We start from the raw sequence: 24,902 nt of genomic DNA, 5'->3' as shown, positions 1-24,902 counted from the left end.
CTGGATGGCGGCGGCGCATGCGCAGAGCGCGGCGGGGGGGCGTGCCGCGCAGTGATTGGCTGGGGGGCCGTTGCGCGCGGCGTACGGCGGCCGGGAGGGAAGGCGGAAGTGGAGCCGCCATGGCGACGGCGGCGGCGACGGCGGCGCTGGAGCGATGGGTATCCGGGGAGCTGCAGGCGCTGCTGGGGCTGAGCGGACGCCACGTCCCCGCTTTCCTGGTGGCGTTGGCTCGTCGGAGCCGCAGCGTGGAGGAGCTGCTGGAGCGGCTGCGGGAGACGGAGGCGCTGCGGGTGGAGGAGCCGCGCGTGCGCGCCTTCGCGCGGGAGCTGTGGGAAAAGGTGCGGGTGGGCCTTGGGGGTGGGGTGGGCGGGGCTTTGGGGGAGTGGGCGGGGCTGACGGGGGTGGGCCGGGGCGTGGGGGCGTGGCCTGCCGGTAGGCGCTGCCGGGATTTAATGGGAGGGGGCGTGGCTTGCGGGAAGGGGCGGGGCTGCCGCGGCAGGCAGGTGCTTGGTGGGGGGCAAGGCTTCGAAGGGAGTGGGTGGGAGGAGCCTGGGTGGGTAGGGGCGTGTCTTATTGGTTGGGGGTGTGGCCTGCCAGCAGGTGAGGGTGGGGTTTGCTGGGAAGGGGCGTGGCTTGCACGGAGGGGCGTGGCTTCCAGGGTAGTGGGTGGGATGAACCTGTGCGGGTAGGGGGCGTGTTGTAAGGTGTGGGGGGCGTGGCCTGTTGGCAGCTGAGGGTGGGCTTAATGGGAGGGGGGCGTGGCTTCTAGGGTGAGCGGGGATTGGAAGGGGTGCAGCTTCTGGGGTAGTGGGTGGGCGGGGTTTTTATGGGTGGGGGTGTGGCTTATGGGGTGGGAGTGTGGCTTTGAGGGTGGGGCCTGTTGAGGTGGGGGCGTGGCCAGGCCGGTGGGGGCGTGGCTTGCACCACCAAGCACCCGCAGGGCAGCAGCTGCCGCCAATAAGGAGCATTGATTTCCTGGTGGGCGTGGTCAGGCTGGATGGGCGTGGTCAGGCACGAGGTGGGGGCGTGGTTAATCGCTGGAGGGGGCGTGTCCTGAGGCTGTCTCCGCCCCCAGGTGCCGCGGGAGGCGCCGCGGGAGCCCCCGGGCCGAGCGGCCGAGCGGGCGGCGCGGGAGCTGCAGCGCCGCAGTCAGGGCTACCGATTGGTCGAGAGCGATGATGAGGGGCCAGGCCCCGCCCCTGGCTCCGCCCCTGCCCCTGGCTCCGCCCCCAGCACTGCCGACCCTTCCCACCGCCGACGCCGCCACCTCCGACGTCGACGCTCCGAGTCGCCCGAAGCCTCCGACCCCTCGCCGCCACCCACCCCGTGAGTAGCCCTGTTTTTTGGGGGGTTCCCTCCCCATTTTTGGGGTCTGCCCCCCCCGGTTTTGGGGGTTCCCTCCCAATTATGGGGGTCTCGGGGTTTCCTCCTGCCCCCTCGGGGTCACCGCAGGTGCTCAATGTCCCCCTGGTTCTTGGGTTCCCCCCAGTTCTTGGGGTTCCCCCCCAATTATGGGGGTCTCGGGGGTTTCCTCCTGCCCCCTCGGGGGCACCACAGCTGCTCAGGCTCCCCCTGGATCTTGGGGTCCTTCCTAATTCCTGGGTTCCCCCCCAAATTATGGGGTCTCTGGTTTTCTTCCCCCCTCCTTGGGGTCACCGCAGGTGCTCAATGTCCCCCTGGTTCTCGGGGTGCCCCCCAGTTTTTGGGGTTCCCCCACAATTATGGGGGTCTCAAAGTTTACTCCTGCCCCCTTGGGGGCACTGCAGTTACTCAGGGTTCCCCTGATTCTTGGGGTTCCCCCCAAGTTCTTGGGGTCTCCCCTGATTAGGGGGGTCTCAGGGTTTCCTCCTGCTCCTTGGGGGTCACCCCAGGTGCTTGGGGTCCTCCCCCATTATCAGGGTGTCGTCCCCCGTCCCCCCCAATTATGGGGGTCTCAGGTTTTCTTCCTGCCCCCTCGGGGTCACCGCAGGTGCTCAATGTCCCCCTGGTTCTCGGGGTCCCCCACAGTATTGGGGTTCCCCTCCAATTACGGGGGTCTCGGGGTTTCCTCCTGCCCCCTCGGGGGCACCACAACTGCTCAGGCTCCCCCTGGATCTTGGGGTCCTTCCTAATTCCTGGGTTCCCCCCCAAATTATGGGGGTCTCAGGGTTTCCTCCTGTTCCTTGGGGTGCACCACAGCTGCTCAGGGTCCTCCTGGATCTCAGGGTTCCCCTTATTATTGGGGTCCCCCCCCAGTTATGGGGGTCTCAGGGTCTTCTCCTGCTCCTTGGGGATGACCGCAGGTGCTCAGGGTCCCCCCTGGTTCTCAGGGTCCCCCCTGTTATCGGGGTTCCCCCCTAATTTATGTGGGTCCCAGGTTTATTTCTTGCTCCCTGGTGGATCAGTGTAAGGGCAGCGGGTCCCCCCTGGTTCTTGGGGTCCCCCCCCCGGTTATGGGGGTCTCAGGGTTTTCCTCTGTCCCCTGGGGCTCACTGCAGGTGTTCAGGGTCCCCCCCAAGTTCTTGGGGTCCCCCCTGGTTCTTGGGGTCCCCCCCAGTTGTGGGGTTCTCAGGGTTTCCTCCAGCCCCCTGTGTGTCACTGCAGCTGCTCGGGGTCCCCTTGGATATGGGGGTCCCGCTCCAAGCTTTTGGGGTCCCCTTGGGGGTCTCAGGGGCTTTTCTTTACCTTTGGGGTCCCCCTGAGCTTTTGGGATCCTTCAGGGTGCTGAGGGTTCCCCCCCCCCTCTGCCCCCCCCCCCCCGGGATTTTGGGGATTCGCATCTCCGGGATCACTTCAAACCCTTTAGGGCGCCCCCAGTTATGAAGGTCTGTGGGGTTTTTGGAGTCCCCCGTGGGGTTTTGGGGTGACTTTCCCCCCTTCCCCCCCGCCCTTCCCAAACCAGGGCTTCGGAGCCCCCCGAGGAGCCGGAAGCGGAATGGGAAGCGTCGGAGCGGGAACGGCTGCGGGATTTAGAGGAACGCGACGCCTTCGCCGAACGTCTGCGCCGCCGCGACCGCGACCGCACGCGCACCGTCCTCCCCCGCCCCGACGCCAAGGTCGCTTTTGGGGGGGCCCTGTTCGCCTCCTGGGGGTCCCTGGGTGGGATTCGGGATCCCTGGGTGGGATTTAGGGGGGGTTGGGTGGGATTTGGGGTTCCTGAGTGGGATTTGGGATCCCTGGGTGGGATTTAGGGGATGTTGGGTGGGATTTGGGGTCCCTGGGTGGGATTTGGGGGACGTTGGGTGGGATTCAGGATCCCTGGGTGGGGTTTAGGGGACGTTGAGTGGGAATTGGGGTCCCTGGGTGGGATTTGGGGGACGTTGGGTGGGAATTGGGGTCCCTGGGTGGGATTTAGGGGGGAAGTTGAGTGGGATTCGGGGTCCCTGGGTGGAACTGGGGGGTCCCTAGATGGAACTGGGGGGGGACGGACTTTTCCTTCCTCCCAGCTCAGATTTGCCACCCCTGGGTGGGATCGTGGGGGCCGGGGGTGCCATTAAAGCCCCCCGCCCCTGGAATTTGGGGTCCCCCCCTCCCCCCCCTCAGGCTTACGAAGAAGCCCAGAAACGCCTCAAAGTGGCCGAAGAAGATCAAAAAACCATGGTGAGCCCCAAAACTCACTTTTGGGGGGTGTCCCACCGAGCTTTAACCCCCCCCCCCCCCCCCCTTTTTTTTTTCCCCCCTTTTATATTCCTTTATACATATCCTACAGGTTCCGGAGCTACGGAAAAAATCCCGTCGGGAATATTTAGCGAAACGAGAACGGGATAAATTGGAAGAGTTGGAAGCGGAAATCGCCGACGAGGAATACCTTTTCGGGGAAGAAGCGTTAACGGGAGCGGAGAAACGGGAATTGGAATATAAACGCCGCGTGCGGGATCTCGCCCGCGAGTACAAACGCGCCGGGGAAAAAGAAAAACTGGAAAAAAGTAATCGCTATTACATCCCCGAGGAAACGCGCACTAAGGTGGGGCACCCCAAAATCCCTTCCGTCACATCTGGGACCCCCTCCAGCCTCCCCAAATCCTCCTTTTTTTTTTTTTTTTGTTTTCAAAAGCTTTTTTATGGTTTTGGAGACCCTCTCCGGCACCATAAATTCCTCCTCTATCCCCTCAGGATCCCTTCCAGCACCCCCCAGAACCCCCTCCAGCACCCCAAATCTTCCTTCTGTCCCCTCAGGATCCTTCTTGTCACCCCCAAACCTCCTCCACCACCCCAAATTCTCCCTCTATGCCCCCAGAGTGCCTCCTATCACCCCCAGGACCCCCTCCAGCACCCCAAACCCTCCCTTTATCCCCCCAAGATCCCTCCCATCACCCCCAGGACCACCTCCAGCACCCCAAATCTTCCTTCTGTCCCCTCAGGATCCTTCTTGTCACCCCCAAACCCCCTCCCACACCCCAAATTCTCCCTCTATACCCCCAGAGTGTCTCCCATCTCCCCCAGGACCCCCTCCAGCACCCCAAACCCTCCCTTTATCCCCCCAAGATCCCATCCATCACCCCCAGGACCCCCTCCGGCACCCCTAATTCCCCCTCTATGTCCCCAGAGTGCCTCCCATCACCCCCAGGATCCCCTCCAGCACCCCAAATCCTCCCTCAATCCCCCCAATATCCCTCCCGTCACCCCCAGGACCCCCTCCAGCACCCCAAATTCCCCCTCTATGCCCCCAGAGTGCCTCACATCACCCCCAGGACCCCCTCCAGCACCCCAAATTCCCCCTCTATGCCTCCAGAGTGCCTCCCATCACCCCCAGCATCCCCTCCAGCACCCCAAACCCTCCCTTTATCCCCTCAATATCCCTACCGTCACCCCCAGGACCCCCTCCAGCACCCCAAATCCTCCCTCGATCCCCCCAAGATCCCTCTCATCACCCCCAGCATCCCCTCCAGCACCCCAAACCCTCCCTTTATCCCCCCAAGATCCCTTCCATCTCCCCCAGGACCCCCTCCAGCACCCCAAATCCTCCCTCAATCTCCCCAAGATCCCATCCATCACCCCCAGGACCCCTTCCAGCACCTCATATCCTTCTACCCCCCCCCAAATCCCTCCCACCACTGCCGGGACTCCCTCCAGCACCCCAAATTCCCCTCTCCATCTCCCCAAGGTCCCTCTTGCCACGGCGGGGTGGGTTTAAGGGGGGGCGGGGGGTGGAACCCCACGGTGATTTAACCGCTCTCATCGCCTCCCCGTAGAAGATCCCCGAGCGCGAAGAAGCGACAGGAGGGGAGGAAGAGCGCATGGCCCCCCGGGACGAGCAGCGGCGATGGGAGGAGGAGCGGATCGGGGCGGCTTCCTTGAGGTTCGGGGCGCGGGATGCCGCCCGCCGGCAGCCCCCCAAAGATTACGACTTCGTGCTGGAGGAGGATGAGATGATCCAGTTCGTCAGCGCCGTGCAGATGAAGGGCACCGAACCCGATAAGGTGAGGAAGGGGGGGGGGGGGGGGGGGGAGTTTTGGGGGTTTTGAGGGGATAGATGGGGGATTTGGGGTGCTGGAGGGGGTCCTGGGGGTGATGAGAGGGATATTGGGGGATAAAGGAAGGGTTTGGGGTGCGGGAGGGGGTCCTGGGGGTGATGGGAGGGATCTTGGGGGGAACGAGGGAGGATTTGGGGTGCGGGAGGGGGTCCTGGGGGAGATGGGAGGGGTTTTGGGGGGTAGGGGGGGATTTGGAGTGCTGCAGGGGTTCCTGGGGGTACTGGGAGGGGTTTTGGGGGGTAGAGGAGGGATTTGGGGTGCTGGAGGGGGTCCTAAATATACTGTAGGGGCCATGGGGACGCTGGAGGTGACATGGGGACACTGAGGGGACCCCCTGGGAGGACAACAGGGGGCTGGGGGGACACCAGAAGGGCCGTGGAGATACTGGGAGGGGGGGGGGACGGGGACACTGGGTGGCTATGGGGGACAATGGGGGGCTTTGAGGGCACTGGAGGTGACATGGGGACACCAGAGGGGTCCTGGGAGGATGATGGGGGGGTCCTGGGGACACCAGAGGTGGCATGGGGACACTGGGGGGGACCCTGGGAGGATGATGGGTGGCCCTGGGGACACCAGAGGTGGCATGGGGACACTGTGGGGGACCCTGGGAGGGTGATGGGTGGCCCTGGGGACACCAGAAGGACCATGGGGACACCAGAGGGACCATGGGGACACCAGAGGTGGCATGGGGACACTGGGGGGGACCCTGGGAGGATGATGGGTGGCCCTGGGGACACCAGAGGGACCATGGGGACACCAGAGGTGGCGTGGGGACACTGGGGGGGTCCTGGGAGGATGATGGGTGGCCCTGGGGACACCAGAGGTGGCATGGGGACACTGGGGGGGACCCTGGGAGGATGATGGGTGGCCCTGGGGACACCAGAGGGACCATGGGGACACCAGAGGTGGCATGGGGACACCGTGGGGGACCCTGGGAGGATGACGAGGACCACTGGAGGTGACGCGGGGACCCCAAGGGGACACTTTGGGTTCCCGCAGGAGGCGCCGGCGCCGGTGCCGGAGGCGGAACGTCAGCGGCAGTCGGCGCAGGAGGTGCGCCGCAGTCTCCCCATCTTCCCCTACCGCGATGAGCTGGTGGCCGCCATCGCCCAGCACCAAATCCTGGTCATCGAGGGGGAGACGGGCTCCGGCAAAACCACCCAGATCCCCCAGTACCTGCACGAGGAGGTGGGGGGCAGCTTTTGGGGAGGGGCGGGGGGATCGTATGGGGGGTTGGGGGGCAGATAGGGGGGATTGGGAGGCATGGGGGGGGCAACTGAGGGGGCATCAGGGGGGTAAATAAGGGGGTTGGGGGGTAAATAGGGGGATTGGGGGGCAGATAGGGGGCTGGGGGGCATTGGGGGGGCATCAGGGGGGTAAATAAGGGGGTTGAGGGGTAAATAGGGGGATTGGGGGGCAGATAGGGGGCTGGGGGGCAACTGAGGGGGCATAAGGGGGGTAAATAAGGGGGTTGGGGGGTTAATAGGGGGATTGGGGGGCAGATAGGGGGCTGGGGGGCGTTGGGGGGGCATCAGGGGGGTAAATAAGGGGGTTGGGGGGTAAATAGGGGGATTGGGGGGCAGATAGGGGGCTGGGGGGCAATTGAGGGGGCATGGGGGGTAAGTAAGGGGGTTGGGGAGGATGGGGGGGAAATGGGGGGGCATCAGGGGGGTAAATAGGGGGATTGGGGGGCAGATGGAGGTGCGGGGGGGCAGATAGAGTTTGGGGGGGCAGATAGAGGTCTTGGGGGGCAGATAGGGGTTGGGGTGGATACGGGTCTGGGGGGGCAGATAGGTCTGGGGGGGCAGATAGGTCTGGGGGGGCAGATGGGGGTCTGGGGGGCAGATAGGGGTCTTGGGGGGCAGATAAGGGTCTGGGGGGGCAGAGGGGTTGGGGCAGATGGGGTCTGGGGGGCAGATGGGGTCTGGGGGGCAGATAGGGGTCGGGGCAGATGGGGGTCTGGGGGGGGGGCAAATAGGGATCAGGGCAGATAGGGGTCTGGGGGGGCGGATAGGGGTCTGGGGGGTGCAGATAGGGGTCTGGGGGCAGATGGGGGTCTGGGGGGGGCAGATGGTGGTCTGGGGGGGCAGATAGGGGTCGGGGGGGGCAGATAGGAGTCGGGGGGGCAGATGGTGGTCTGGGGAGGGCACATAGGGGTCTTGGGGGGCAGATAGGGGTCTTGGGGGGCAGATGGGGGTCTGGGGGGGGGCAGATGGGGGTCTGGGGGGGGCAGATGGGGTCTGGGGGGGGCAGCTGGGGGGGCAAATTAGGAGGCAGTGGAGGGCATGGGGGGGGCAGTAGGGGAGTTGGGGGGGCAGGGCGGGTTTGTGCCTCTGTGTGTGTGTGTGTGTGTGTGTGTCCCCCGTGACGGGGTGTCCCCATGTCCCCCCCCCTCCCCCCCCCCCCCCCCAGGGCTACACCCGGCAGGGGCAGAAGATCGGCATCACGCAGCCGCGGCGCGTGGCCGCCATGAGCGTGGCCGCCCGGGTGGCCGTGGAGATGGGCACCAAGCTGGGCAACGAGGTGACACGGGGACACGGGGACATGGGGAGGGGGGGGGGACACGGGGACGTGGGGGGGGACACGGGGGACGCACACACGCAGGGACACGGGGACATGGGGGGCAGGGAGAAGGGGACAGGGGGACGCGGCGGAGACAAGGGGACACGGTGGGGACATGGGGACATGGTGGGGACGTGGGGGTAATGGGGACACAGCAGGGACATGGGGACATGGTGGGGACATGGGGACACGGTGGGGATGTGGGGATAATGGGGACACACGGGGACATGGGGACATGGTGGGGACACAGGGACATGGTGGGGATAACGGGGACACGCGGGGACATGGGGACGTGGGGATAATGGGGACAAAGGGGGACACAGCAGGGACACGGGGACATGGGGACAGGGGGACATGGTGGGGACACAGCGAGGACACGGGGACATGGTGGGGACGTGGGGGTAATGGGGTCATGGGGACACGTGGGGACGTGGGGGGACGTGGGGATAAGGGGGACAAAGTGGGGACAGGGGGACACGGCAGGGACACAGGGACGTGGGGACATGGTGGGGACAGGGGGACATGATGGGGACGTGGGGACATGGGACACACACATGGACACGGCGGGGACATGGGGACAAGGTGGGGACAGGGGGATACGGTGGGGACGTGGGGTCACGGCGGGGACATGGGGACACGGGGGACATTGGGGCCATGTCCTTGTCCCATGGAACCCTGAGGACCACAGGGGACCACAATGACACGTCCCCATCCTGGGGACCGCAGGGGACGTTGGGGCCATGTCCTTGTCCCAGAGAGCCCGGGGGACATGTCCCCATCTTAGGAGACCCCAAGGAAGATGTCCCCATCCTGGGGACCGCAGGGGACGTTGGGGCCATGTCCTTGTCCCGGGGAACCCTGAGGACCACAGGGGACCACAATGACACGTCCCCACCTTAGGGCCATGTCCCCATCCTGGGGACCGCAGGGGCCACCACCACCCTGGGACGAGCGAGGGGACAGTTGGGGACACCGGGGGGTGGGGGTGGGGGGTTGTTGAGGACCGCGGGGAGGGAGCGGAGGGCCGGCGGGTGCCGGCGGTGACGTGTCCCTTGTCCCTTGTCCCCAGGTGGGGTACAGCATCCGCTTCGAGGACTGCACGTCGGAGCGGACGGTGCTCAAGTACATGACGGACGGGATGTTGCTGCGGGAGTTCCTCACCGAGCCCGACCTCGGCTCCTACAGGTGGCCGCGGGGACGCCGAGGGGACAGCGGGGACGCCGAGGGGACATTGGGGACGCCGAGGGGACATTGGGGACGCCGAGGGGACATTGGGGACGCTGGGGGATAGCGGGGGTGCTGGGGACAGCGGGGGTATTGGGGACATGGGGGGACATGGGGATGTTGGGGGAGAGGGGATGGGTTGGAGGTGTGGGGGACGTTGGGGACGTTGGGGACATGAAGGGTGTGGGGGGAGGTTGACGTTGAGGGGACACCGGAGGGGACCGTGGGGACACGGGGGGTGGGGAATGTCTGGGGTTGGGGACATCTGGAGGGGACACGGGGGAGATGAGGGATGGTGAGGACGTTGTGAGGATCAGGGACACACTGGGGACACGTTGGGGACGCGTTGGGGACAGTAGGGACATGGAGGTCACCAGGGGTGCTGGGGACACTGGGGACATCGGGGACATGGGGATGTTGGGGGAGAGGGGATGGGTTGGAGGTGTGGGGGACGTTGGGGACATTGGGGACATGAAGGGTGTGGGGGGAGGTTGACATTGAGGGGACCGTGGGGACACGGGGGGTGGGGAATGTCTGGGGTTGGGGACATCTGGAGGGGACATGGGGGAGATGAGGGATGGTGAGGACGTTGTGAGGATCAGGGACACACTGGGGACGCGTTGGGGACGCGTTGGGGACAGTAGGGACATGGGGGACACCAGGGGTGCTGGGGACACTGGGGACATCGGGGACATGGGGATGTTGGGGGAGAGGAGAGGGATTGGGGACATTGGGGACATTGGGGATGTGAAGGTGTGGGGGGAGGTTGACGTTGAGGGGACACCGGAGGGGACCTTGGGGACACGGGGGGTGGGGAATGTCTGGGGTTGGGGACATCTGGAGGGGACACGGGGGAGATGAGGGATGGTGAGGACGTTGTGAGGATCGGGGACACACTGGGGACGCGTTGGGGACAGTAGGGACATGGGGGACACCAGGGGTGCTGGGGACACTGGGGACATCGGGGACATGGGGATGTTGGGGGAGAGGAGAAGGATTGGGGACGTTGGGGACATTGGGGATGTGAAGGTGTGGGGGGAGGTTGACGTTGAGGGGACACCAGAGGGGACCGTGGGGACACGGGGGGTGGGGAATGTCTGGGGTTGGGGACATCTGGAGGGGACACGGGGGAGATGAGGGCTGTTGTGAGGATCAGGGACACACTGGGGACACATTGGGGACAGTAGGGACATGGGGGTCACCAGGGGTGCTGGGGACACTGGGGACATCGGGGACATGGGGATGTTGGGGGAGAGGAGAGGGATTGGGGACATTGGGGACATTGGGGATGTGAAGGTGTGGGGGGAGGTTGACGTTGAGGGGACACCGGAGGGGACCGTGGGGACACGGGGGGTGGGGAATGTCTGGGGTTGGGGACATCTGGAGGGACATCTGGAGGGGACACGGGGGAGATGAGCGGTGGTGGGGACAGTTGGGGACGTTGTGGGGATGGGGGGGGCTGTTGGGGACAGTGGGGGGACATTGGGGACACAGCGGGGGAGTGGCCACGTGTCCCCAGCGCTGTCCTGGTCCTGAGTCTCACTGCTGTCCCTTTGGTGTCCCCGTGTCCCTGTCCTTCTGTCCCCATCCCTGTCCTCCTGTCCCCCCGTCCCTGTCCCCCTGTCCCCCCGTCCCTGTCCCCATCCCTGTCCCCATCCCTGTCCCCCTGTCCCCGTCCCTGTCCCTCTGTCCCCATCCCTGTTCCCCTGTCCCTCTGTCCCCGTCCCTGTCCCCCCGTCCCTGTCCCCATGTCTTCATCCGTGTCCCCCTGTCCCCCCATCCCTGTCCCCCTGTCCCTCTGTCCCCATCCCTGTCCCCCCGTCCCCGTCCCTGTCCCCATCCCTGTCCCCCCGTCCCCGTCCCTGTCCCCATCCCTGTCCCTCTGTCCCCATCCCTGTTCCCCTGTCCCTCTGTCCCCATCCCTGTCCCCCATCCCTGTCCCCCATCCCTGTCCCCCATCCCTGTCCCCCATCCCCATCCCTGTCCCCCCGTCCCCATCCCTGTCCCCATGTCTTCATCTGTGTCCCCTTGTCCCTCTGTCCCCATCCCTGTCCCCCCATCCCCATCCCTTTCCCTCGTCCCCCCGTCCCCATCTCTGTCCCCCTGTCCCCCCATCCCCATCCCTGTCCCTCTGTCCCCGTCCCTGTCCCCCTGTCCCCTCGTCCCCGTCCCTGTCCCCCCGTCCCTGTTCCCCTGTCCCCCCATCCCCATCCCTGTCCCCCTGTCCCCCTGTCCCCCCGTCCCTGTCCCCGTCCCTGTCCCCCCGTCCCCGTCCCTGTCCCCCCGTCCCCATCCCTGTCCCCCCGTCCCCATCCCTGTCCCTCTGTCCCCGTCCCTCTGTCCCCGTCCCTGTCCCCCTGTCCCCTCATCCCTGTCCCTGTCCCCCCGTCCCCATCCCTGTCCCCCCGTCCCCATCCCTGTCCCTCTGTCCCCGTCCCTCTGTCCCCGTCCCTGTCCCCCTGTCCCCTCATCCCTGTCCCTGTCCCCCCGTCCCTATCCCTGTCCCCCTGTCCCCCCGTCCCCATCCCTGTCCCCCCGTCCCCATCCCTGTCCCCCTGTCCCCTCATCCCTGTCCCTGTCCCCCCATCCCTATGCCTGTCCCCCTGTCCCCCCGTCCCCATCCCTGTCCCCCCGTCCCCATCCCTGTCCCTCTGTCCCCGTCCCTCTGTCCCCGTCCCTGTCCCCCTGTCCCCTCATCCCTGTCCCTGTCCCCCCGTCCCTATCCCTGTCCCCCTGTCCCCCCGTCCCCATCCCTGTCCCCCCGTCCACATCCCTGTCCCCCCGTCCCCATCCCTGTCCCCCCGTCCCCATCCCTGTCCCCCCGTCCCCATCCCTGTCCCTCTGTCCCCGTCCCTGTCCCCCTGTCCCCTCATCCCTGTCCCTGTCCCCCCATCCCTATGCCTGTCCCCCTGTCCCCCCGTCCCCATCCCTGTCCCCCCGTCCCCATCCCTGTCCCCCCATCCCCGTCCCCATCCCTGTCCCCCCATCCCCATCCCTGTCCCTCTGTCCCCGTCCCTGTCCCCCCATCCCCATCCCTGTCCCCCTGTCCCCCCGTCCCTGTCCCCATCCCTGTCCCCCCGTCCCCATCCCTGTCCCTCTGTCCCCGTCCCTCTGTCCCCGTCCCTGTCCCCCTGTCCCCTCATCCCTGTCCCTGTCCCCCCGTCCCTATCCCTGTCCCCCTGTCCCCCCGTCCCCATCCCTGTCCCCCCGTCCCCATCCCTGTCCCTCTGTCCCCGTCCCTGTCCCCCTGTCCCCTCATCCCTGTCCCTGTCCCCCCATCCCTATGCCTGTCCCCCTGTCCCCCCATCCCCATCCCTGTCCCCCCGTCCCCATCCCTGTCCCCCCATCCCCGTCCCCATCCCTGTCCCCCCATCCCCATCCCTGTCCCCCTGTCCCCCCGTCCCTGTCCCCATCCCTGTCCCCCCGTCCCCATCCCTGTCCCTCTGTCCCCGTCCCTCTGTCCCCGTCCCTGTCCCCCTGTCCCCTCATCCCTGTCCCTGTCCCCCCGTCCCTATCCCTGTCCCCCTGTCCCCCCGTCCCCATCCCTGTCCCCCCGTCCCCATCCCTGTCCCCCTGTCCCCTCATCCCTGTCCCTGTCCCCCCATCCCTATGCCTGTCCCCCTGTCCCCCCATCCCCATCCCTGTCCCCCCGTCCCCATCCCTGTCCCCCTGTCCCCCCGTCCCTGTCCCCGTCCCTGTCCCCCCGTCCCCATCCCTGTCCCCCTGTCCCCCCGTCCCTGTCCCCGTCCCTGTCCCCCCATCCCCATCCCTGTCCCCCTGTCCCCCCGTCCCCCCCTCCCCGCCCGCCCCCGCGCCCCTCCCCGCAGCGTGATCATGGTGGACGAGGCGCACGAGCGCACGCTGCACACGGATGTGCTCTTCGGCCTCATCAAGGACATCGCCCGGTTCCGGCCGGGGCTGAAGGTGCTGGTGGCCTCGGCCACCCTCGACACCCAGCGCTTCTCCGCCTTCTTCGACCAGGCGCCCGTCTTCCGCATCCCCGGGCGCCGCTTCCCCGTCGACATCTACTACACCAAGGTCAGGCGGGGACGCGGGGGGGGGACGCGGGGGGGACATGGGGGGTGCTGGGGGATACGGGGACATGGGGGGACATGGGGACATGGGGGGACATGGGGACCATGGGGGGACACGGGGGGTGGGGGGTGCTGGGGGATACGGGGACAGGGGGGGACATGGGGACATGGGGGGTGCTGGGGGATACGGGGACATGGGGACAGGGGGGGACATGGGGACAGGGGGGACACGGGGGGTGGGGGGTGCTGGGGGACAGGGGGACATGGGGACCATGGGGGGACATGGGGGGACACGGGGGGTGGGGGGTGCTGGGGGATACGGGGACATGGGGGGACATGGGGACATGGGGGGACACAGGGACATGGGGGGTGCTGGGGGACAGGGGGACATGGGGACCATGGGGGGACACGGGGGGTGGGGGGTGCTGGGGGATACGGGGACATGGGGACAGGGGGGGACATGGGGGGACACGGGGGGGGGGGGTGCTGGGGGACAGGGGGACATGGGGACATGGGGGGACACAGGGATATGGGGGGACACGGGGACATGGGGGGTGCTGGGGGACATGGGGACCATGGGGGGACACAGGGGGTGGGGGGTGCTGGGGGATACGGGGACATGGGGACAGGGGGGGACATGGGGATATGGGGGGACATGGGGACATGGGGGGACATGGGGGGTGGGGGGTGCTGGGGGATACGGGGACATGGGGGGGACATGGGGACATGGGGGGACATGGGGACATGGGGGGTGCTGGGGGATACGGGGACATGGGGACGGGGGGGACATGGGGATAGGGGGAAAGGGGGGACACGGGGTGTGGGGGGTGCTGGGGGACAGGGGGACATGGGGGGACATGGGGATATGGGGGGTGACACGGGGACATGGGGGGGACACGGGGGGTGGGGGGTGCTGGGGGACAGGGGGACATGGGGACACGGGGGGACACGGGGGGTGGGGGGTGCTGGGGGACACGGGGACGGGGGATATGGGGACACAGGGGGATACAGGGACATGGGGGGTGACGTGGGGACACGGGGGGACACAGGGGGATGTGGGGCGGTGGGGGACAGGGGGGACACGGGGACAGGGGGGACACGAGGGACAGGGTGGGGATAAGGGGACATATGGGGACAGGGGGACACGAGGGCAGCCGGAGGGGGGACAAGGGGACGGATGGGGACAGGGGGACACGAGGGGAGACGTAGGGGCACTGGGGGACATGGGGACACGGTGGCGAGGGGACATTTGGGGACACCGGAGGACCTTTGGGGACACCGGGGGACGTTGGAGGACGTGGGACACCGGGGGACGAGGGGACATGGGGACACTGGGGGGGGGGGCGGTAGAGGACCTGGGGGACACTGGGCACTGGGGGGTGGGGGGAATGGGGCCACTCGGGGCCACCCGGCGCTGATGTCCCCCCGCTGTCCCCCCGCTGTCCCCCCGCTGTCCCCCCGCTGTCCCCCGCGCAGGCGCCCGAGGCCGATTACCTGGAGGCGTGTGTGGTGTCGGTGCTGCAGATCCACGTCACCCAACCCCCTGGGGACATCCTCGTCTTCCTCACCGGCCAGGTGGGTGTCCCCATGTCCCCTCCCCTGCCACCTCCCCATGTCACCTCCCCTGTCACCCCCCCGTGTCACCTCCCTGCCACCCCCTGTGTCACCCCCCTGCCACCCCGGTGTCCCCCCTGGGCTCCCCTGAGCCCCCTGTGTCACCCAACCCCCTGGGGACATCCTCGTCTTCCTCACCGGCCAGGTGGGTGTCCCCATGTCCCCTCCCCTGCCACCCCCTCTGTGTCACCTCCCCTGCCACCCCCCGTGTCACCCCCCTGCCACCCCGGTGTCCCCCCGCTGTCTCCTGGGTCCCCCTGTGTCACCCAACCCCCTGGGGACATCCTCCTCCTCCTCCCTGGGTGTCCCCATCCCCTTAGTGTCCCCATGTCCCCCTGGATGTCCCCATGTCCCCCTGGGTGGCCTCGTGTCCCCATCCTCCCCTATGTCCCCATGTCCCCTGGGTGTCCCCATGTCCCCCCGTGTCCCTGAGCATCCCTGTGTCCCCTCATCCCCCTGGCTGTCCCCGTGTCCCCCCATCCCCTGTGACCTCCCCGTCCCCCCGATGTCCCCGTGTCCCCCTGATGTCCCCGTGTCCCCCCATCCCCTGTGACCTCCCCGTCCCCCCGATGTCCCCGTGTCCCCCTGATGTCCCATGACCCCCAGTGTCCCCATGTCCCCCTGTGTCCCCCTTCCCCTGAGCATCCCCGTGTCCCCCTGGCTGTCCCCGTGTCCCCATCCCCCCCAATGTCCCCATGTCCCCCAGTGTCCCCGTGTCCCCCTGATGTCCCCTGACCCCTGATGTCCCCGTGTCCCCCTGATGTCCCTGTTCCCCCGAGCATCCCTGTCCCCCTGGGCGTCCCCGTGTCCCCATCCCCCCCAATGTCCCCGTGTCCCCCTGATGTCCCCGTGTCCCCCAATGTCCCCATGTCCCCTGGATGTCCCTGTGTCCTCCTGATGTCCCCGTGTCCCCCAGTGTCCCCATGTCCCCCCGATGTCCCATGACCCCTGATGTCCCCATGTCCCCCAGTGTCCCCGTGTCCCCCTGATGTCCCCATGTCCCCCTGTGTGTCCCCATGTCCCCCTGTGTCCCCCCGAGCATCCCCATGTCCCCCCATCCCCTCTGACCTCCCCGTCCCTCCCCCCCCCCCCCTCCGCCGTCCCCTTAACGTCCCCGTGCTGTGTGTCCCCCCCGCCCCCGGCGGTGGCAGGAGGAGATCGAGGCGTGCGTGGAGCTGCTGCAGGAGCGGTGCCGGCGCCTGGGCTCGCGCCTGCCGGAGCTGCTGGTGCTGCCCATCTACGCCAACCTCCCCTCCGACATGCAGGCCCGCATCTTCCAGCCCACCCCCCCCGGCGCCCGCAAGGTGGGACGCCGCCCCTTTAAGGGAGAGCAGAGGGGCTGCCCCCGGGGGAAAGGGGAGGGGCTGCCGGGGAAGGGGAGGGGCTTCCGGGGAAGGGGAGGGGCTGATGGGGAAGGGGAGGGGCTGCTGTGAAAGGGGAGGGGCTGACGGGGAGGGGGAGGGGCTGACGGGGAAGGGGAGGGGCTGACGGGGAAGGGGAGGGGCTGATGGGGAAGGGGAGGGGCTGACGGGGAAGGGGAGGGGCTGACGGGGAAGGGGAGGGGCTGACGGGGAAGGGGAGGGGCTTCCCGGGAAGGGGAGGGGCTGATGGGGAAGGGGAGGGGCTGCTGGGGAAGGGGAGGGGCTGCCGGGGAAGGGGAGGGGCTGCCAGGGAAGGGGAGGGGCTGCTGGGGAAGGGGAGGGGCTGACAGGGAAGGGGAGGGGCTGACGGGGAAGGGGAGGGGCTGCTGTGAAAGGGGAGGGGCTGCCGGGGAAGGGGAGGGGCTTCCCAGGAAGGGGAGGGGCTTCTGGGGAAGGGGAGGGGCTTCCCAGGAAGGGGAGTGGCTGCTGTGAAAGGGGAGGGGCTGCCGGGGAAGGGGAGGGGCTGCCGGGGAAGGGGAGGGGCTTCCCAGGAAGGGGAGGGGCTGCTGTGAAAGGGGAGGGGCTGCTGGGGAAGGGGAGGGGCTGCCGGGGAAGGGGAGGGGCTGCCAGGGAAGGGGAGGGGCTGATGGGGAAGGGGAGGGGCTTCCCGGGAAGGGGAGTGGCTGCCGGGGAAGGGGAGGGGCTGCCGGGGAAGGGGAGGGGCTGCCGGGGAAGGGGAGGGGCTGCCGGGGAAGGGGAGGGGCTTCCCAGGAAGGGGAGTGGCTACCGCAAAAGGGGAGTGGCTTCCCGGGAAGGGGAGTGGCTACCGGGGAAGGGGAGGGGCTGATGGGGAAGGGGAGGGGCTTCCCGAGAAGGGGAGGGGCTTCCCAGGAAGGGGAGGGGCTGCCAGGGAAGGGGAGGGGCTTCCCAGGAAGGGGAGTGGCTGCCGTGAAAGGGGAGGGACTACTGGGGAAGGGGAGTGGCTGCTGGGGAAGGGGAGGGGCTTCCCAGGAAGGGGAGGGGCTGCCGTGAAAGGGGAGGGGCTACTGGGGAAGGAGAGTGGCTGATGGGGAAGGGGAGGGGCTTCCCAGGAAGGGGAGGGGCTGCCGTGAAAGGGGAGGGGCTGCTGGGGAAGGGGAGGGGCTGCTGCAAAAGGGGAGGGGCTTCCCAGGAAGGGGAGGGGCTGCCATGAAAGGGGAGGGGCTACTGGGGAAGGGGAGTGGCTGCTGGGGAAGGGGAGGGGCTTCCCAGGAAGGGGAGGGGCTTCCCAGGAAGGGGAGGGGCTGCTGGGGAAGGGGAGTGGCTGCTGCAAAAGGGGAGGGGCTTCCCAGGAAGGGGAGGGGCTGCCATGAAAGGGGAGGGGCTACTGGGGAAGGGGAGTGGCTGCTGGGGAAGGGGAGGGGCTTCCCAGGAAGGGGAGGGGCTGCCGTGAAAGGGGAGGGGCTGCTGGGGAAGGGGAGTGGCTGCTGCAAAAGGGGAGGGGCTTCCCAGGAAGGGGAGGGGCTACCACAAAAGGGGAGGGGCTGCCAGGGAAGGAGAGTGGCTGATGGGGAAGGGGAGGGACTGACAGGGTGGAGCCGAGGGTGGGGGGGGCGTGGCCTGGGGTGGGAGGAGCCTGAGCCCTCCCCCCTCCCCCCTCCCCCAGGTGGTGGTGGCCACCAACATCGCGGAGACGTCGGTGACCATCGACGGCATCGTCTACGTGCTGGACCCCGGGTTCTGCAAGCAGAAGAGCTACAGCGCCCGCACCGGCATGGAGTCCCTGGTGGTCACCCCCTGCTCCCGGGTACCCCCCGTCACCCCCCGTCACCCCCTCCTCTGTCCCCTTTGGGTGGTCCCCTCCCCTGGTCCTTCGGCGCTGCGTCCCCCCACCCCACCTCCCTCCTCGGGGGGGCCCTGGGGGCACTCGGGTTGTGGGGTCCCCATGTCCCCATGTCCCCAGATCACTGTGTCCCCGTGTCCCCCTGTCCCCCTGTCCCCAGGTCCCCATGTCCCCAGATCACTGTGTCCCCGTGTCCCCCTGTCCCCAGGTCCCCCTGTCCCCGTGTCCCCCTGTCCCCAGGTCCCCCTGTCCCCGTGTCCCCCTGTCCCAGGTCCCCCTGTCCCCATGCCCACGTGTCCCCAGATCCCTGTGTCCCCCTGTCCCCGTGTCCCCCTGTCCCCAGGTCCCCCTGTCCCCATGTCCACGTGTCCCCATGTCCCCAGGTCCCCCTGTCCCCATGTCCCCGTGTCCCCAGATCCCTGTGTCCCCCTGTCCCCGTGTCCCCCTGTCCCCAGGTCCCCCTGTCCCCATGTCCCCGTGTCCCCGTGTCCCCAGATCACCGCATCCCCATGTCCCCCTGTCCCCCTGTCCCCATGTCCCCGGGTCCCCGTGTCCCCAGATCACCGGGTCCCCATGTCCCCGTGTCCCCACATCTCCATGTCCCTCCTCTGGGGTCCCTGTGGGCAGTTGGGTTATGGTGTCCTCACGTCACTTGGTCACCGTGTCCCTGTGTCCCCATGTCCCCACATCTCCATGTCCCTCCTCTGGATCCACCTGGGCAGCCGTGTCCTTTGTCCCCGTGTGTCCCCATGTCCCCATCTCACCGGGTCCCCACATCTCTGGATCCCTTTGTCCCCCCGTCCCCATCTCACCGGGTTCCCGCATCCCACCTCTGGATCCCTTCGTCCCCCATTCCTCCGGATCCCCGTGGACAACCCTCCTCCCTCCACGTGTCCCGTGTGTCCCCCCCACCCCACCCCCCACTGCCACCCCGTGGCCCTGCGGGTGGTGACGGGTGACGGTGACCCCCAGGCCTCGGCGAACCAGCGCGCGGGGCGCGCGGGGCGGGTGGCTCCCGGGAAGTGTTTCCGTCTCTACACGGCCTGGGCCTTCCAGCACGAGCTGGAGGAGACGCCGGTGCCCGAGATCCAACGCGCCGACCTGGGCTCCCTCGTCCTGCTCCTCAAGAGCCTCGGTGAGATGGGGGGGGGGGGGGGAGGAGCTGAGGGGGCCCATAGGGGCATCTTGGGGGGGCATTGGGATGTCTTAGAGGGTACTGAGGCATCTTGGAGGCCATCAGGGTATCTCAGGAGGCATCTCAGGGGGCATTGGGGCACCTTGAGGGCCATCAGGGTATCTCAGGAGGCATCTCAGGGGGCATTGGGGCACCTTGAGGGCCATCAGGGTATCTCAGGAGGCATCTCGGGGCATTGGGGCACCTTGAAGGTCCATCAGGGCATCTTAGGTGGCATCTCAGGGGGCGTTGGAGCACCTTGAGGGCCATCAGGGTATCTCAAGTGGCGTTGGGGCATCTTGGGGACCATCACGGCACCTCAGGAGGCATCTCAGGGGCCATTGGGGCATCTTGGGGACCATCAGAGCATAAGAGGAGGCATCTCAGGGGGCACTGGGGCATCCCAGGAACCATGAGGGCATCTCAGGAGGCATCTCAGGGGGCATTGGGGCATCTTGAGGTCCATAAGGGCATCTCGAGGGGCATTGGGGCATCTAGAGGGCCATCAGGGCACCTCAGGAGGCATCTCAGGGGGCGTTGGGGCATCTTAGGGACCATCAGAGCATCTCAAGGGGCATTGGGGCATCTTGAGGGCCATCAGGGCACCTCAGGAGGCTTCTCAGGGGCCATTGGGGCATCTCGGGGACCACGAGGACATCTCAGGAGGCACCTCGAGGGCATCTTGAGAGCGTTTTGAGGGACATTTGGGGAGAAGGAGGACCTCAAGGGGACCTTTTGGGTTTGGGGACAGCCCCGGGGGACCGGGCGGGGTGTGGGGTGGCCCTGGGGTGACGGCGGGTGACGGCCCTGTCCCCAAGGCATCAACGACCTCATCCACTTCGACTTCTTGGACCCACCGCCCCACGAGACGCTGGTGCTGGCGCTGGAGCAGCTCTACGCCCTGGGAGCCCTCAACCACCTGGGCGAGCTCACCACGGTACTGGGAGCACTGGGAGGGACTGGGAGGGAGTGGGGCGGCGGTGGTGGACCCCCTGGGGGAGCTCCCCAGGGAACTGGGAGCACTGGGAGGGACTGGGATGGTGGTGGACCTCATGGGTGAGGTGACCATGGTACTGGGAGCACTGGGAGGGACTGGGTTGGTGGTGGTGGACCCCCTGGGAGAGCTCCCCAGGGTACTGGGAGCACTGGGAGGAACTGGGAGGGAGTGGGGCGGTGGTGGTGGACCCCCTGGGGGAGCTCCCCAGGGAACTGGGAGCACTGGGAGGGACTGGGAGCACTGGGAGGGACTGGGATGGTGGTGGACCCCCTGGGAGAGCTCCCCAGGGAACTGGGAGCACTGGGAGGGACTGGGAGCACTGGGAGGGACTGGGATGATGGTGGTGGACCCCCTGGGTGAGCTTCCCAGGGTACTGGGAACACTGGGAGGGACTGGGAGGGAGTGGGATGGTGGTGGACCTCATGGGTGAGGTGACCATGGTACTGGGAGCACTGGGAGGGACTGGGAGCACTGGGAGGGACTGGGATGATGGTGGTGGACCCCCTGGGGGAGCTCCCCAGGGAACTGGGAGCACTGGGAGGGACTGGGATGGTGGTGGACCTCATGGGTGAGGTGACCATGGTACTGGGAGCACTGGGAGGGACTGGGAGCACTGGGAGGGACTGGGATGATGGTGGTGGACCCCCTGGGTGAGCTCCCCAGGGTACTGGGAGCACTGGGAGGAACTGGGAGGGAGTGGGGCGGTGGTGGTGGACCCCCTGGGGGAGCTCCCCAGGGAACTGGGAGCACTGGGAGGGACTGGGATGATGGTGGTGGACTCCATGCGTGAGCTCCCCTCAGTACTGGGAAATACTGGGAGGGACTGGGATGGTGGTGGATCCCCTGGGTGAGCTCCCCAGGGTACTGGGAGCACTGGGAGGGACTGGGAGGGAGTGGGGCAGTGGTGGTGGACCCCCTGGGGGAGTTCCCCACAGGACTGGGAGGGACTGGGATGGTGGTGGACCTCATGGGTGAGGTGACCATGGTACTGGGAGCACTGGGAGGGACTGGGTTGTTGGTGGTGGACTCCATGGGTGAGCTCCCCAGGGAACTAGGAGGGACTGGGAGCACTGGGAGGGACTGGGATGGTGGTGGACCCCCTGGGAGAGCTCCCCAGGGAACTGGGAGCACTGGGAGGGACTGGGAGCACTGGGAGGGACTGGGAGCACTGGGAGGGACTGGGATGATGGTGGTGGACCCCCTGGGGGAGCTCCCCAGGGTACTGGGAGCACTGGGAGGGACTGGGAGGGAGTGGGGCGGTGGTGGTGGACCCTCTGGGGGAGCTCCCCAGGGAACTGGGAGCACTGGGAGGGACTGGGATGGTGGTGGACCTCATGGGTGAAGTGACCATGGTACTGGGAGCACTGGGAGGGACTGGGAGCACTGGGAGGGACTGGGATGATGGTGGTGGACCCCCTGGGTGAGCTTCCCAGGGTACTGGGAGCACTGGGAGGGACTGGGAGGGAGTGGGGCGGTGGTGGTGGACCCCCTGGGAGAGCTCCCCAGGGAACTGGGAGCACTGGGAGGGACTGGGATGATGGTGGTGGACTCCATGCGTGAGCTCCCCTCAGTACTGGGAAATACTGGGAGGGACTGGGATGGTGGTGGATCCCCTGGGTGAGCTCCCCAGGGTACTGGGAGCACTGGGAGGGACTGGGAGCACTGGGAGGGACTGGGATGATGGTGGTGGACCCCCTGGGTGAGCTTCCCAGGGTACTGGGAACACTGGGAGGGACTGGGAGGGAGTGGGGCAGTGGTGGTGGACCCCCTGGGGGAGTTCCCCACAGGACTGGGAGGGACTGGGATGGTGGTGGACCTCATGGGTGAGGTGACCACGGTACTGGGAGCACTGGGAGGGACTGGGATGATGGTAGTGGACCCCCTGGGTGAGCTCCCCAGGGAACTGGGAGGGACTGGGAGCACTGTGAGGGACTGGGATGGTGGTGGACCCCCCTGGGTGAGCTTCCCAGGGTACTGGGAACACTGGGAGGGACTGGGATGGGGGCCCCGAGCGCTCTCAACCACTGGGTGAAGCCCACCACGGTACTGGGAGGAACTGGGATGGTGGTGGTGGACCCCGTGGGTGAGCTCCCCCGGGGTTACTGGGAGCACTGGGCGGGGTTACTGGGAGCACTGGGCGCTGACTCTGTCCCCAGCTGGGCCGGCGCATGGCGGAGCTGCCGGTGGAGCCCATGTTGGCCAAGATGATCCTGGCCTCCGAGCAGTGAGTGTCCCCGCGTGTCCCCGGGTGTCCCCAGATGTCCCCGGGTGTCCTGGTGGCGTCCTCTGGGGGTCCTCAAGTGGTGACGTCCCCATGGTGTCCCCATGGTGTCCCCATGTCACCCCCATGGACATGACTGTCCCCTGGATGTCCCCGTGATGTCCTCCTGGGGGTCCTCAAGTGGTGACGTCCCCATGGTGTCCCCATGGTGTCCCCATGTCATCCCCATGTGCCTGAGTGTCCCCAGGTGTTCCCTGGATGTCCCCGTGATGTCCCCCTGGGGGTCCTCAGGTTGTCCCCTGGGTGTCCTCAAGTGGTGGTGTCCCCATGGTGTCCCCATGTCACCCCCATGGACATGGGTGTCCTCAGGTTGTCCCCCGAGTGTCCTCAAGTGGTGACGTCCCCATGGTGTCCCCATGGTGTCCCCATGTCATCCCCATGGACATGACTGTCCCTGGGTGTCCCCTGGATGTCCTTGTGATGTCCCCCTGGGGGGTCCTCAAGTGGTGGTGTCCCCATGGTGTCCCCATGGGCCTGAGTGTCCCCAGGTGTCCCCGTGATGTCCCCGTGATGTCCCCCTGGGGGTCCTCAAGTGGTGGTGTCCCCATGGTGTCCCCATGTCACCCCCATGGACATGACTGTCCCCTGGATGTCCCCGTGATGTCCCCCTGGGGGTCCTCAGGTTGTCCCCCGGGTGTCCTCAAGTGGTGGTGTCCCCGTGGTGTCCCCATGGTGTCCCCATGTTACCCCCATGGATCTGAGTGTCCCCGGGTGTCCCCTGGGTGTCCCCGTGATGTCCCCCTGGGGGTCCTCAGGTTGTCCCCATGGTGGTCCCCATGGAGGTCCCCGTGGTGTCCCCAGATGTCCCCGGGTCATCCCTGGAGGTCCTGGTGGTGTCCCCATGGTGGTCCCCGTGGTGTCCCCAGATGTCCCCGTGGTGTCCCCGGGTGTCCTCAGGCTGTCCCTGGAGGTCCTGGTGGTGTCCCCATGGTGGTCCCTGTGGTGTCCCCAGATGTCCCCGTGGTGTCCCCAGATGTCCTCGGGTCATCCCTGGAGGTCCTGGTGGTGTCCCCATGGTGGTCCCTGTGGTGTCCCCAGATGTCCCCGTGGTGTCCCCAGATGTCCCTGGGTCATCCTTGGAGGCCCTGGTGGTGTCCCTGTGGTGTCCCCAGATGTCCCTGTGGTGTCCCCAGATGTCCCCGGGTGTCCTCAGGCTGTCCCTGGAGGTCCTGGTGGTGTCCCCATGGTGGTCCCTGTGGTGTCCCCAGATGTCCCCGTGGTGTCCCCAGATGTCCCCGGGTCATCCCTGGAGGCCCTGGTGGTGTCCCCATGGTGGTCCCCGTGGTGTCCCCAGATGTCCCCGGGTCATCCCTGGAGGTCCTGGTGGTGTCCCCATGGTGGTCCCCAGATGCCCCCGTGGTGTCCCCAGATGTCCCCGGGTGTCCTCAGGCTGTCCCTGGAGGTCCTGGTGGTGTCCCCATGGTGGTCCCCGTGGTGTCCCCACCTCTCCCGGTGGAGTCGTGTTCCCCCGTCCATCCTGTCCCCCCCCCAGACGGAGGGACGGTGGTGGTGCCACCACCGTTGGGTGACGCGGTGACGCGGTGACGTCCCCCGGGCAGGTACGGCTGCACGGAGGAGGTGCTGACGGTGGCGGCCATGCTCTCCGTCAACAACGCCATCTTCTACCGCCCCAAGGACAAGGTCCTCCACGCCGACAGCGCCCGGGTGGGCTTCCACGTCCCCGGGGGGGACCACCTCGTCCTCCTCAACGTCTACAACCAGGCACGGGGACACGGGGGGGGGGGGATGGGGGGCAGGGGGTGTCCTGGGGGGGGGGAAATGGGGGGTTATGGGGGGGGAATGGGGGGTTTGGGGGGGAAATGTGGGGTTTGGGGGGGAAATAGGGGGTAAATGTGGGGTTTGGGGGGGTTATGGGGGGGAAATGTGGGGTTTGGGGGGGGTTATGGGGGGGAATGTGGGGTTTGGGGGGGGTTATGGGGGGGGAATAGGGGGTTTGGGGGGGTTATGGGGGGAATAGGGGGTTTGGGGGGTAAATGTGGGGTTTGGGGGGTAAATGTGGGGTTTGGGGGGAAATGTGGGGTTTGGGGGGGTTATGGGGGGGAATAGGGGGTTTGGGGGGAAATGTGGGGTTTGGGGGGGAAATGTGGGGTTTGGGGGGGTTATGGGGGGGAATAGGGGGTTTGGGGGGGGTTATGGGGGGGAATAGGGGGTTTGGGGGGGGGTTATGGGGGGGGAATAGGGGGTTTGGGGGGGAAATAGGGGGTAAATGTGGGGTTTGGGGGGGTTATGGGGGGGGAATAGGGGGTTTGGGGGGGAAATGTGGGGTTTGGGGGGGGTTTATGGGGGGGGAATAGGGGGTTTGGGGGGGAAATGGGGGGTTTGGGGGGGGGTTATGGGGGGGGAATAGGGGGTTTTGGGG

General features: G+C 67.3%; 1 protein-coding gene across 1 annotated transcript; it reads left to right on the top strand.

Annotated features, from left to right (window-relative positions):
• Positions 1–113: 113 nt before the first annotated feature.
• On the top strand, positions 114–24,244 carry LOC309682818 (pre-mRNA-splicing factor ATP-dependent RNA helicase DHX16-like; the record flags this gene model as incomplete). Its single annotated transcript, XM_082499769.1, has 17 exons — positions 114–338; positions 1,076–1,326; positions 2,882–3,035; positions 3,523–3,579; positions 3,689–3,943; positions 5,172–5,399; positions 6,453–6,641; positions 7,866–7,976; positions 9,085–9,200; positions 13,067–13,277; positions 14,750–14,848; positions 16,039–16,191; positions 17,894–18,034; positions 19,043–19,205; positions 20,063–20,181; positions 22,398–22,465; positions 24,082–24,244. Coding segments are annotated over exons 1-17 (2,697 nt in total), but the record flags the coding sequence as incomplete, so codon positions are not given.
• Between the last annotated feature and the right edge of the window lie 658 nt (positions 24,245–24,902).

Source organism: Vanellus vanellus (genome assembly GCF_965231255.1).
Source record: "Vanellus vanellus genome assembly, contig: SUPER_32_unloc_5, whole genome shotgun sequence".
Taxonomy (NCBI): Eukaryota; Metazoa; Chordata; class Aves; order Charadriiformes; family Charadriidae; genus Vanellus; species Vanellus vanellus.
The sequence above is the reverse complement of the archived record's forward strand: the minus strand, read 5'-3'. Positions and strand labels throughout refer to the sequence as shown.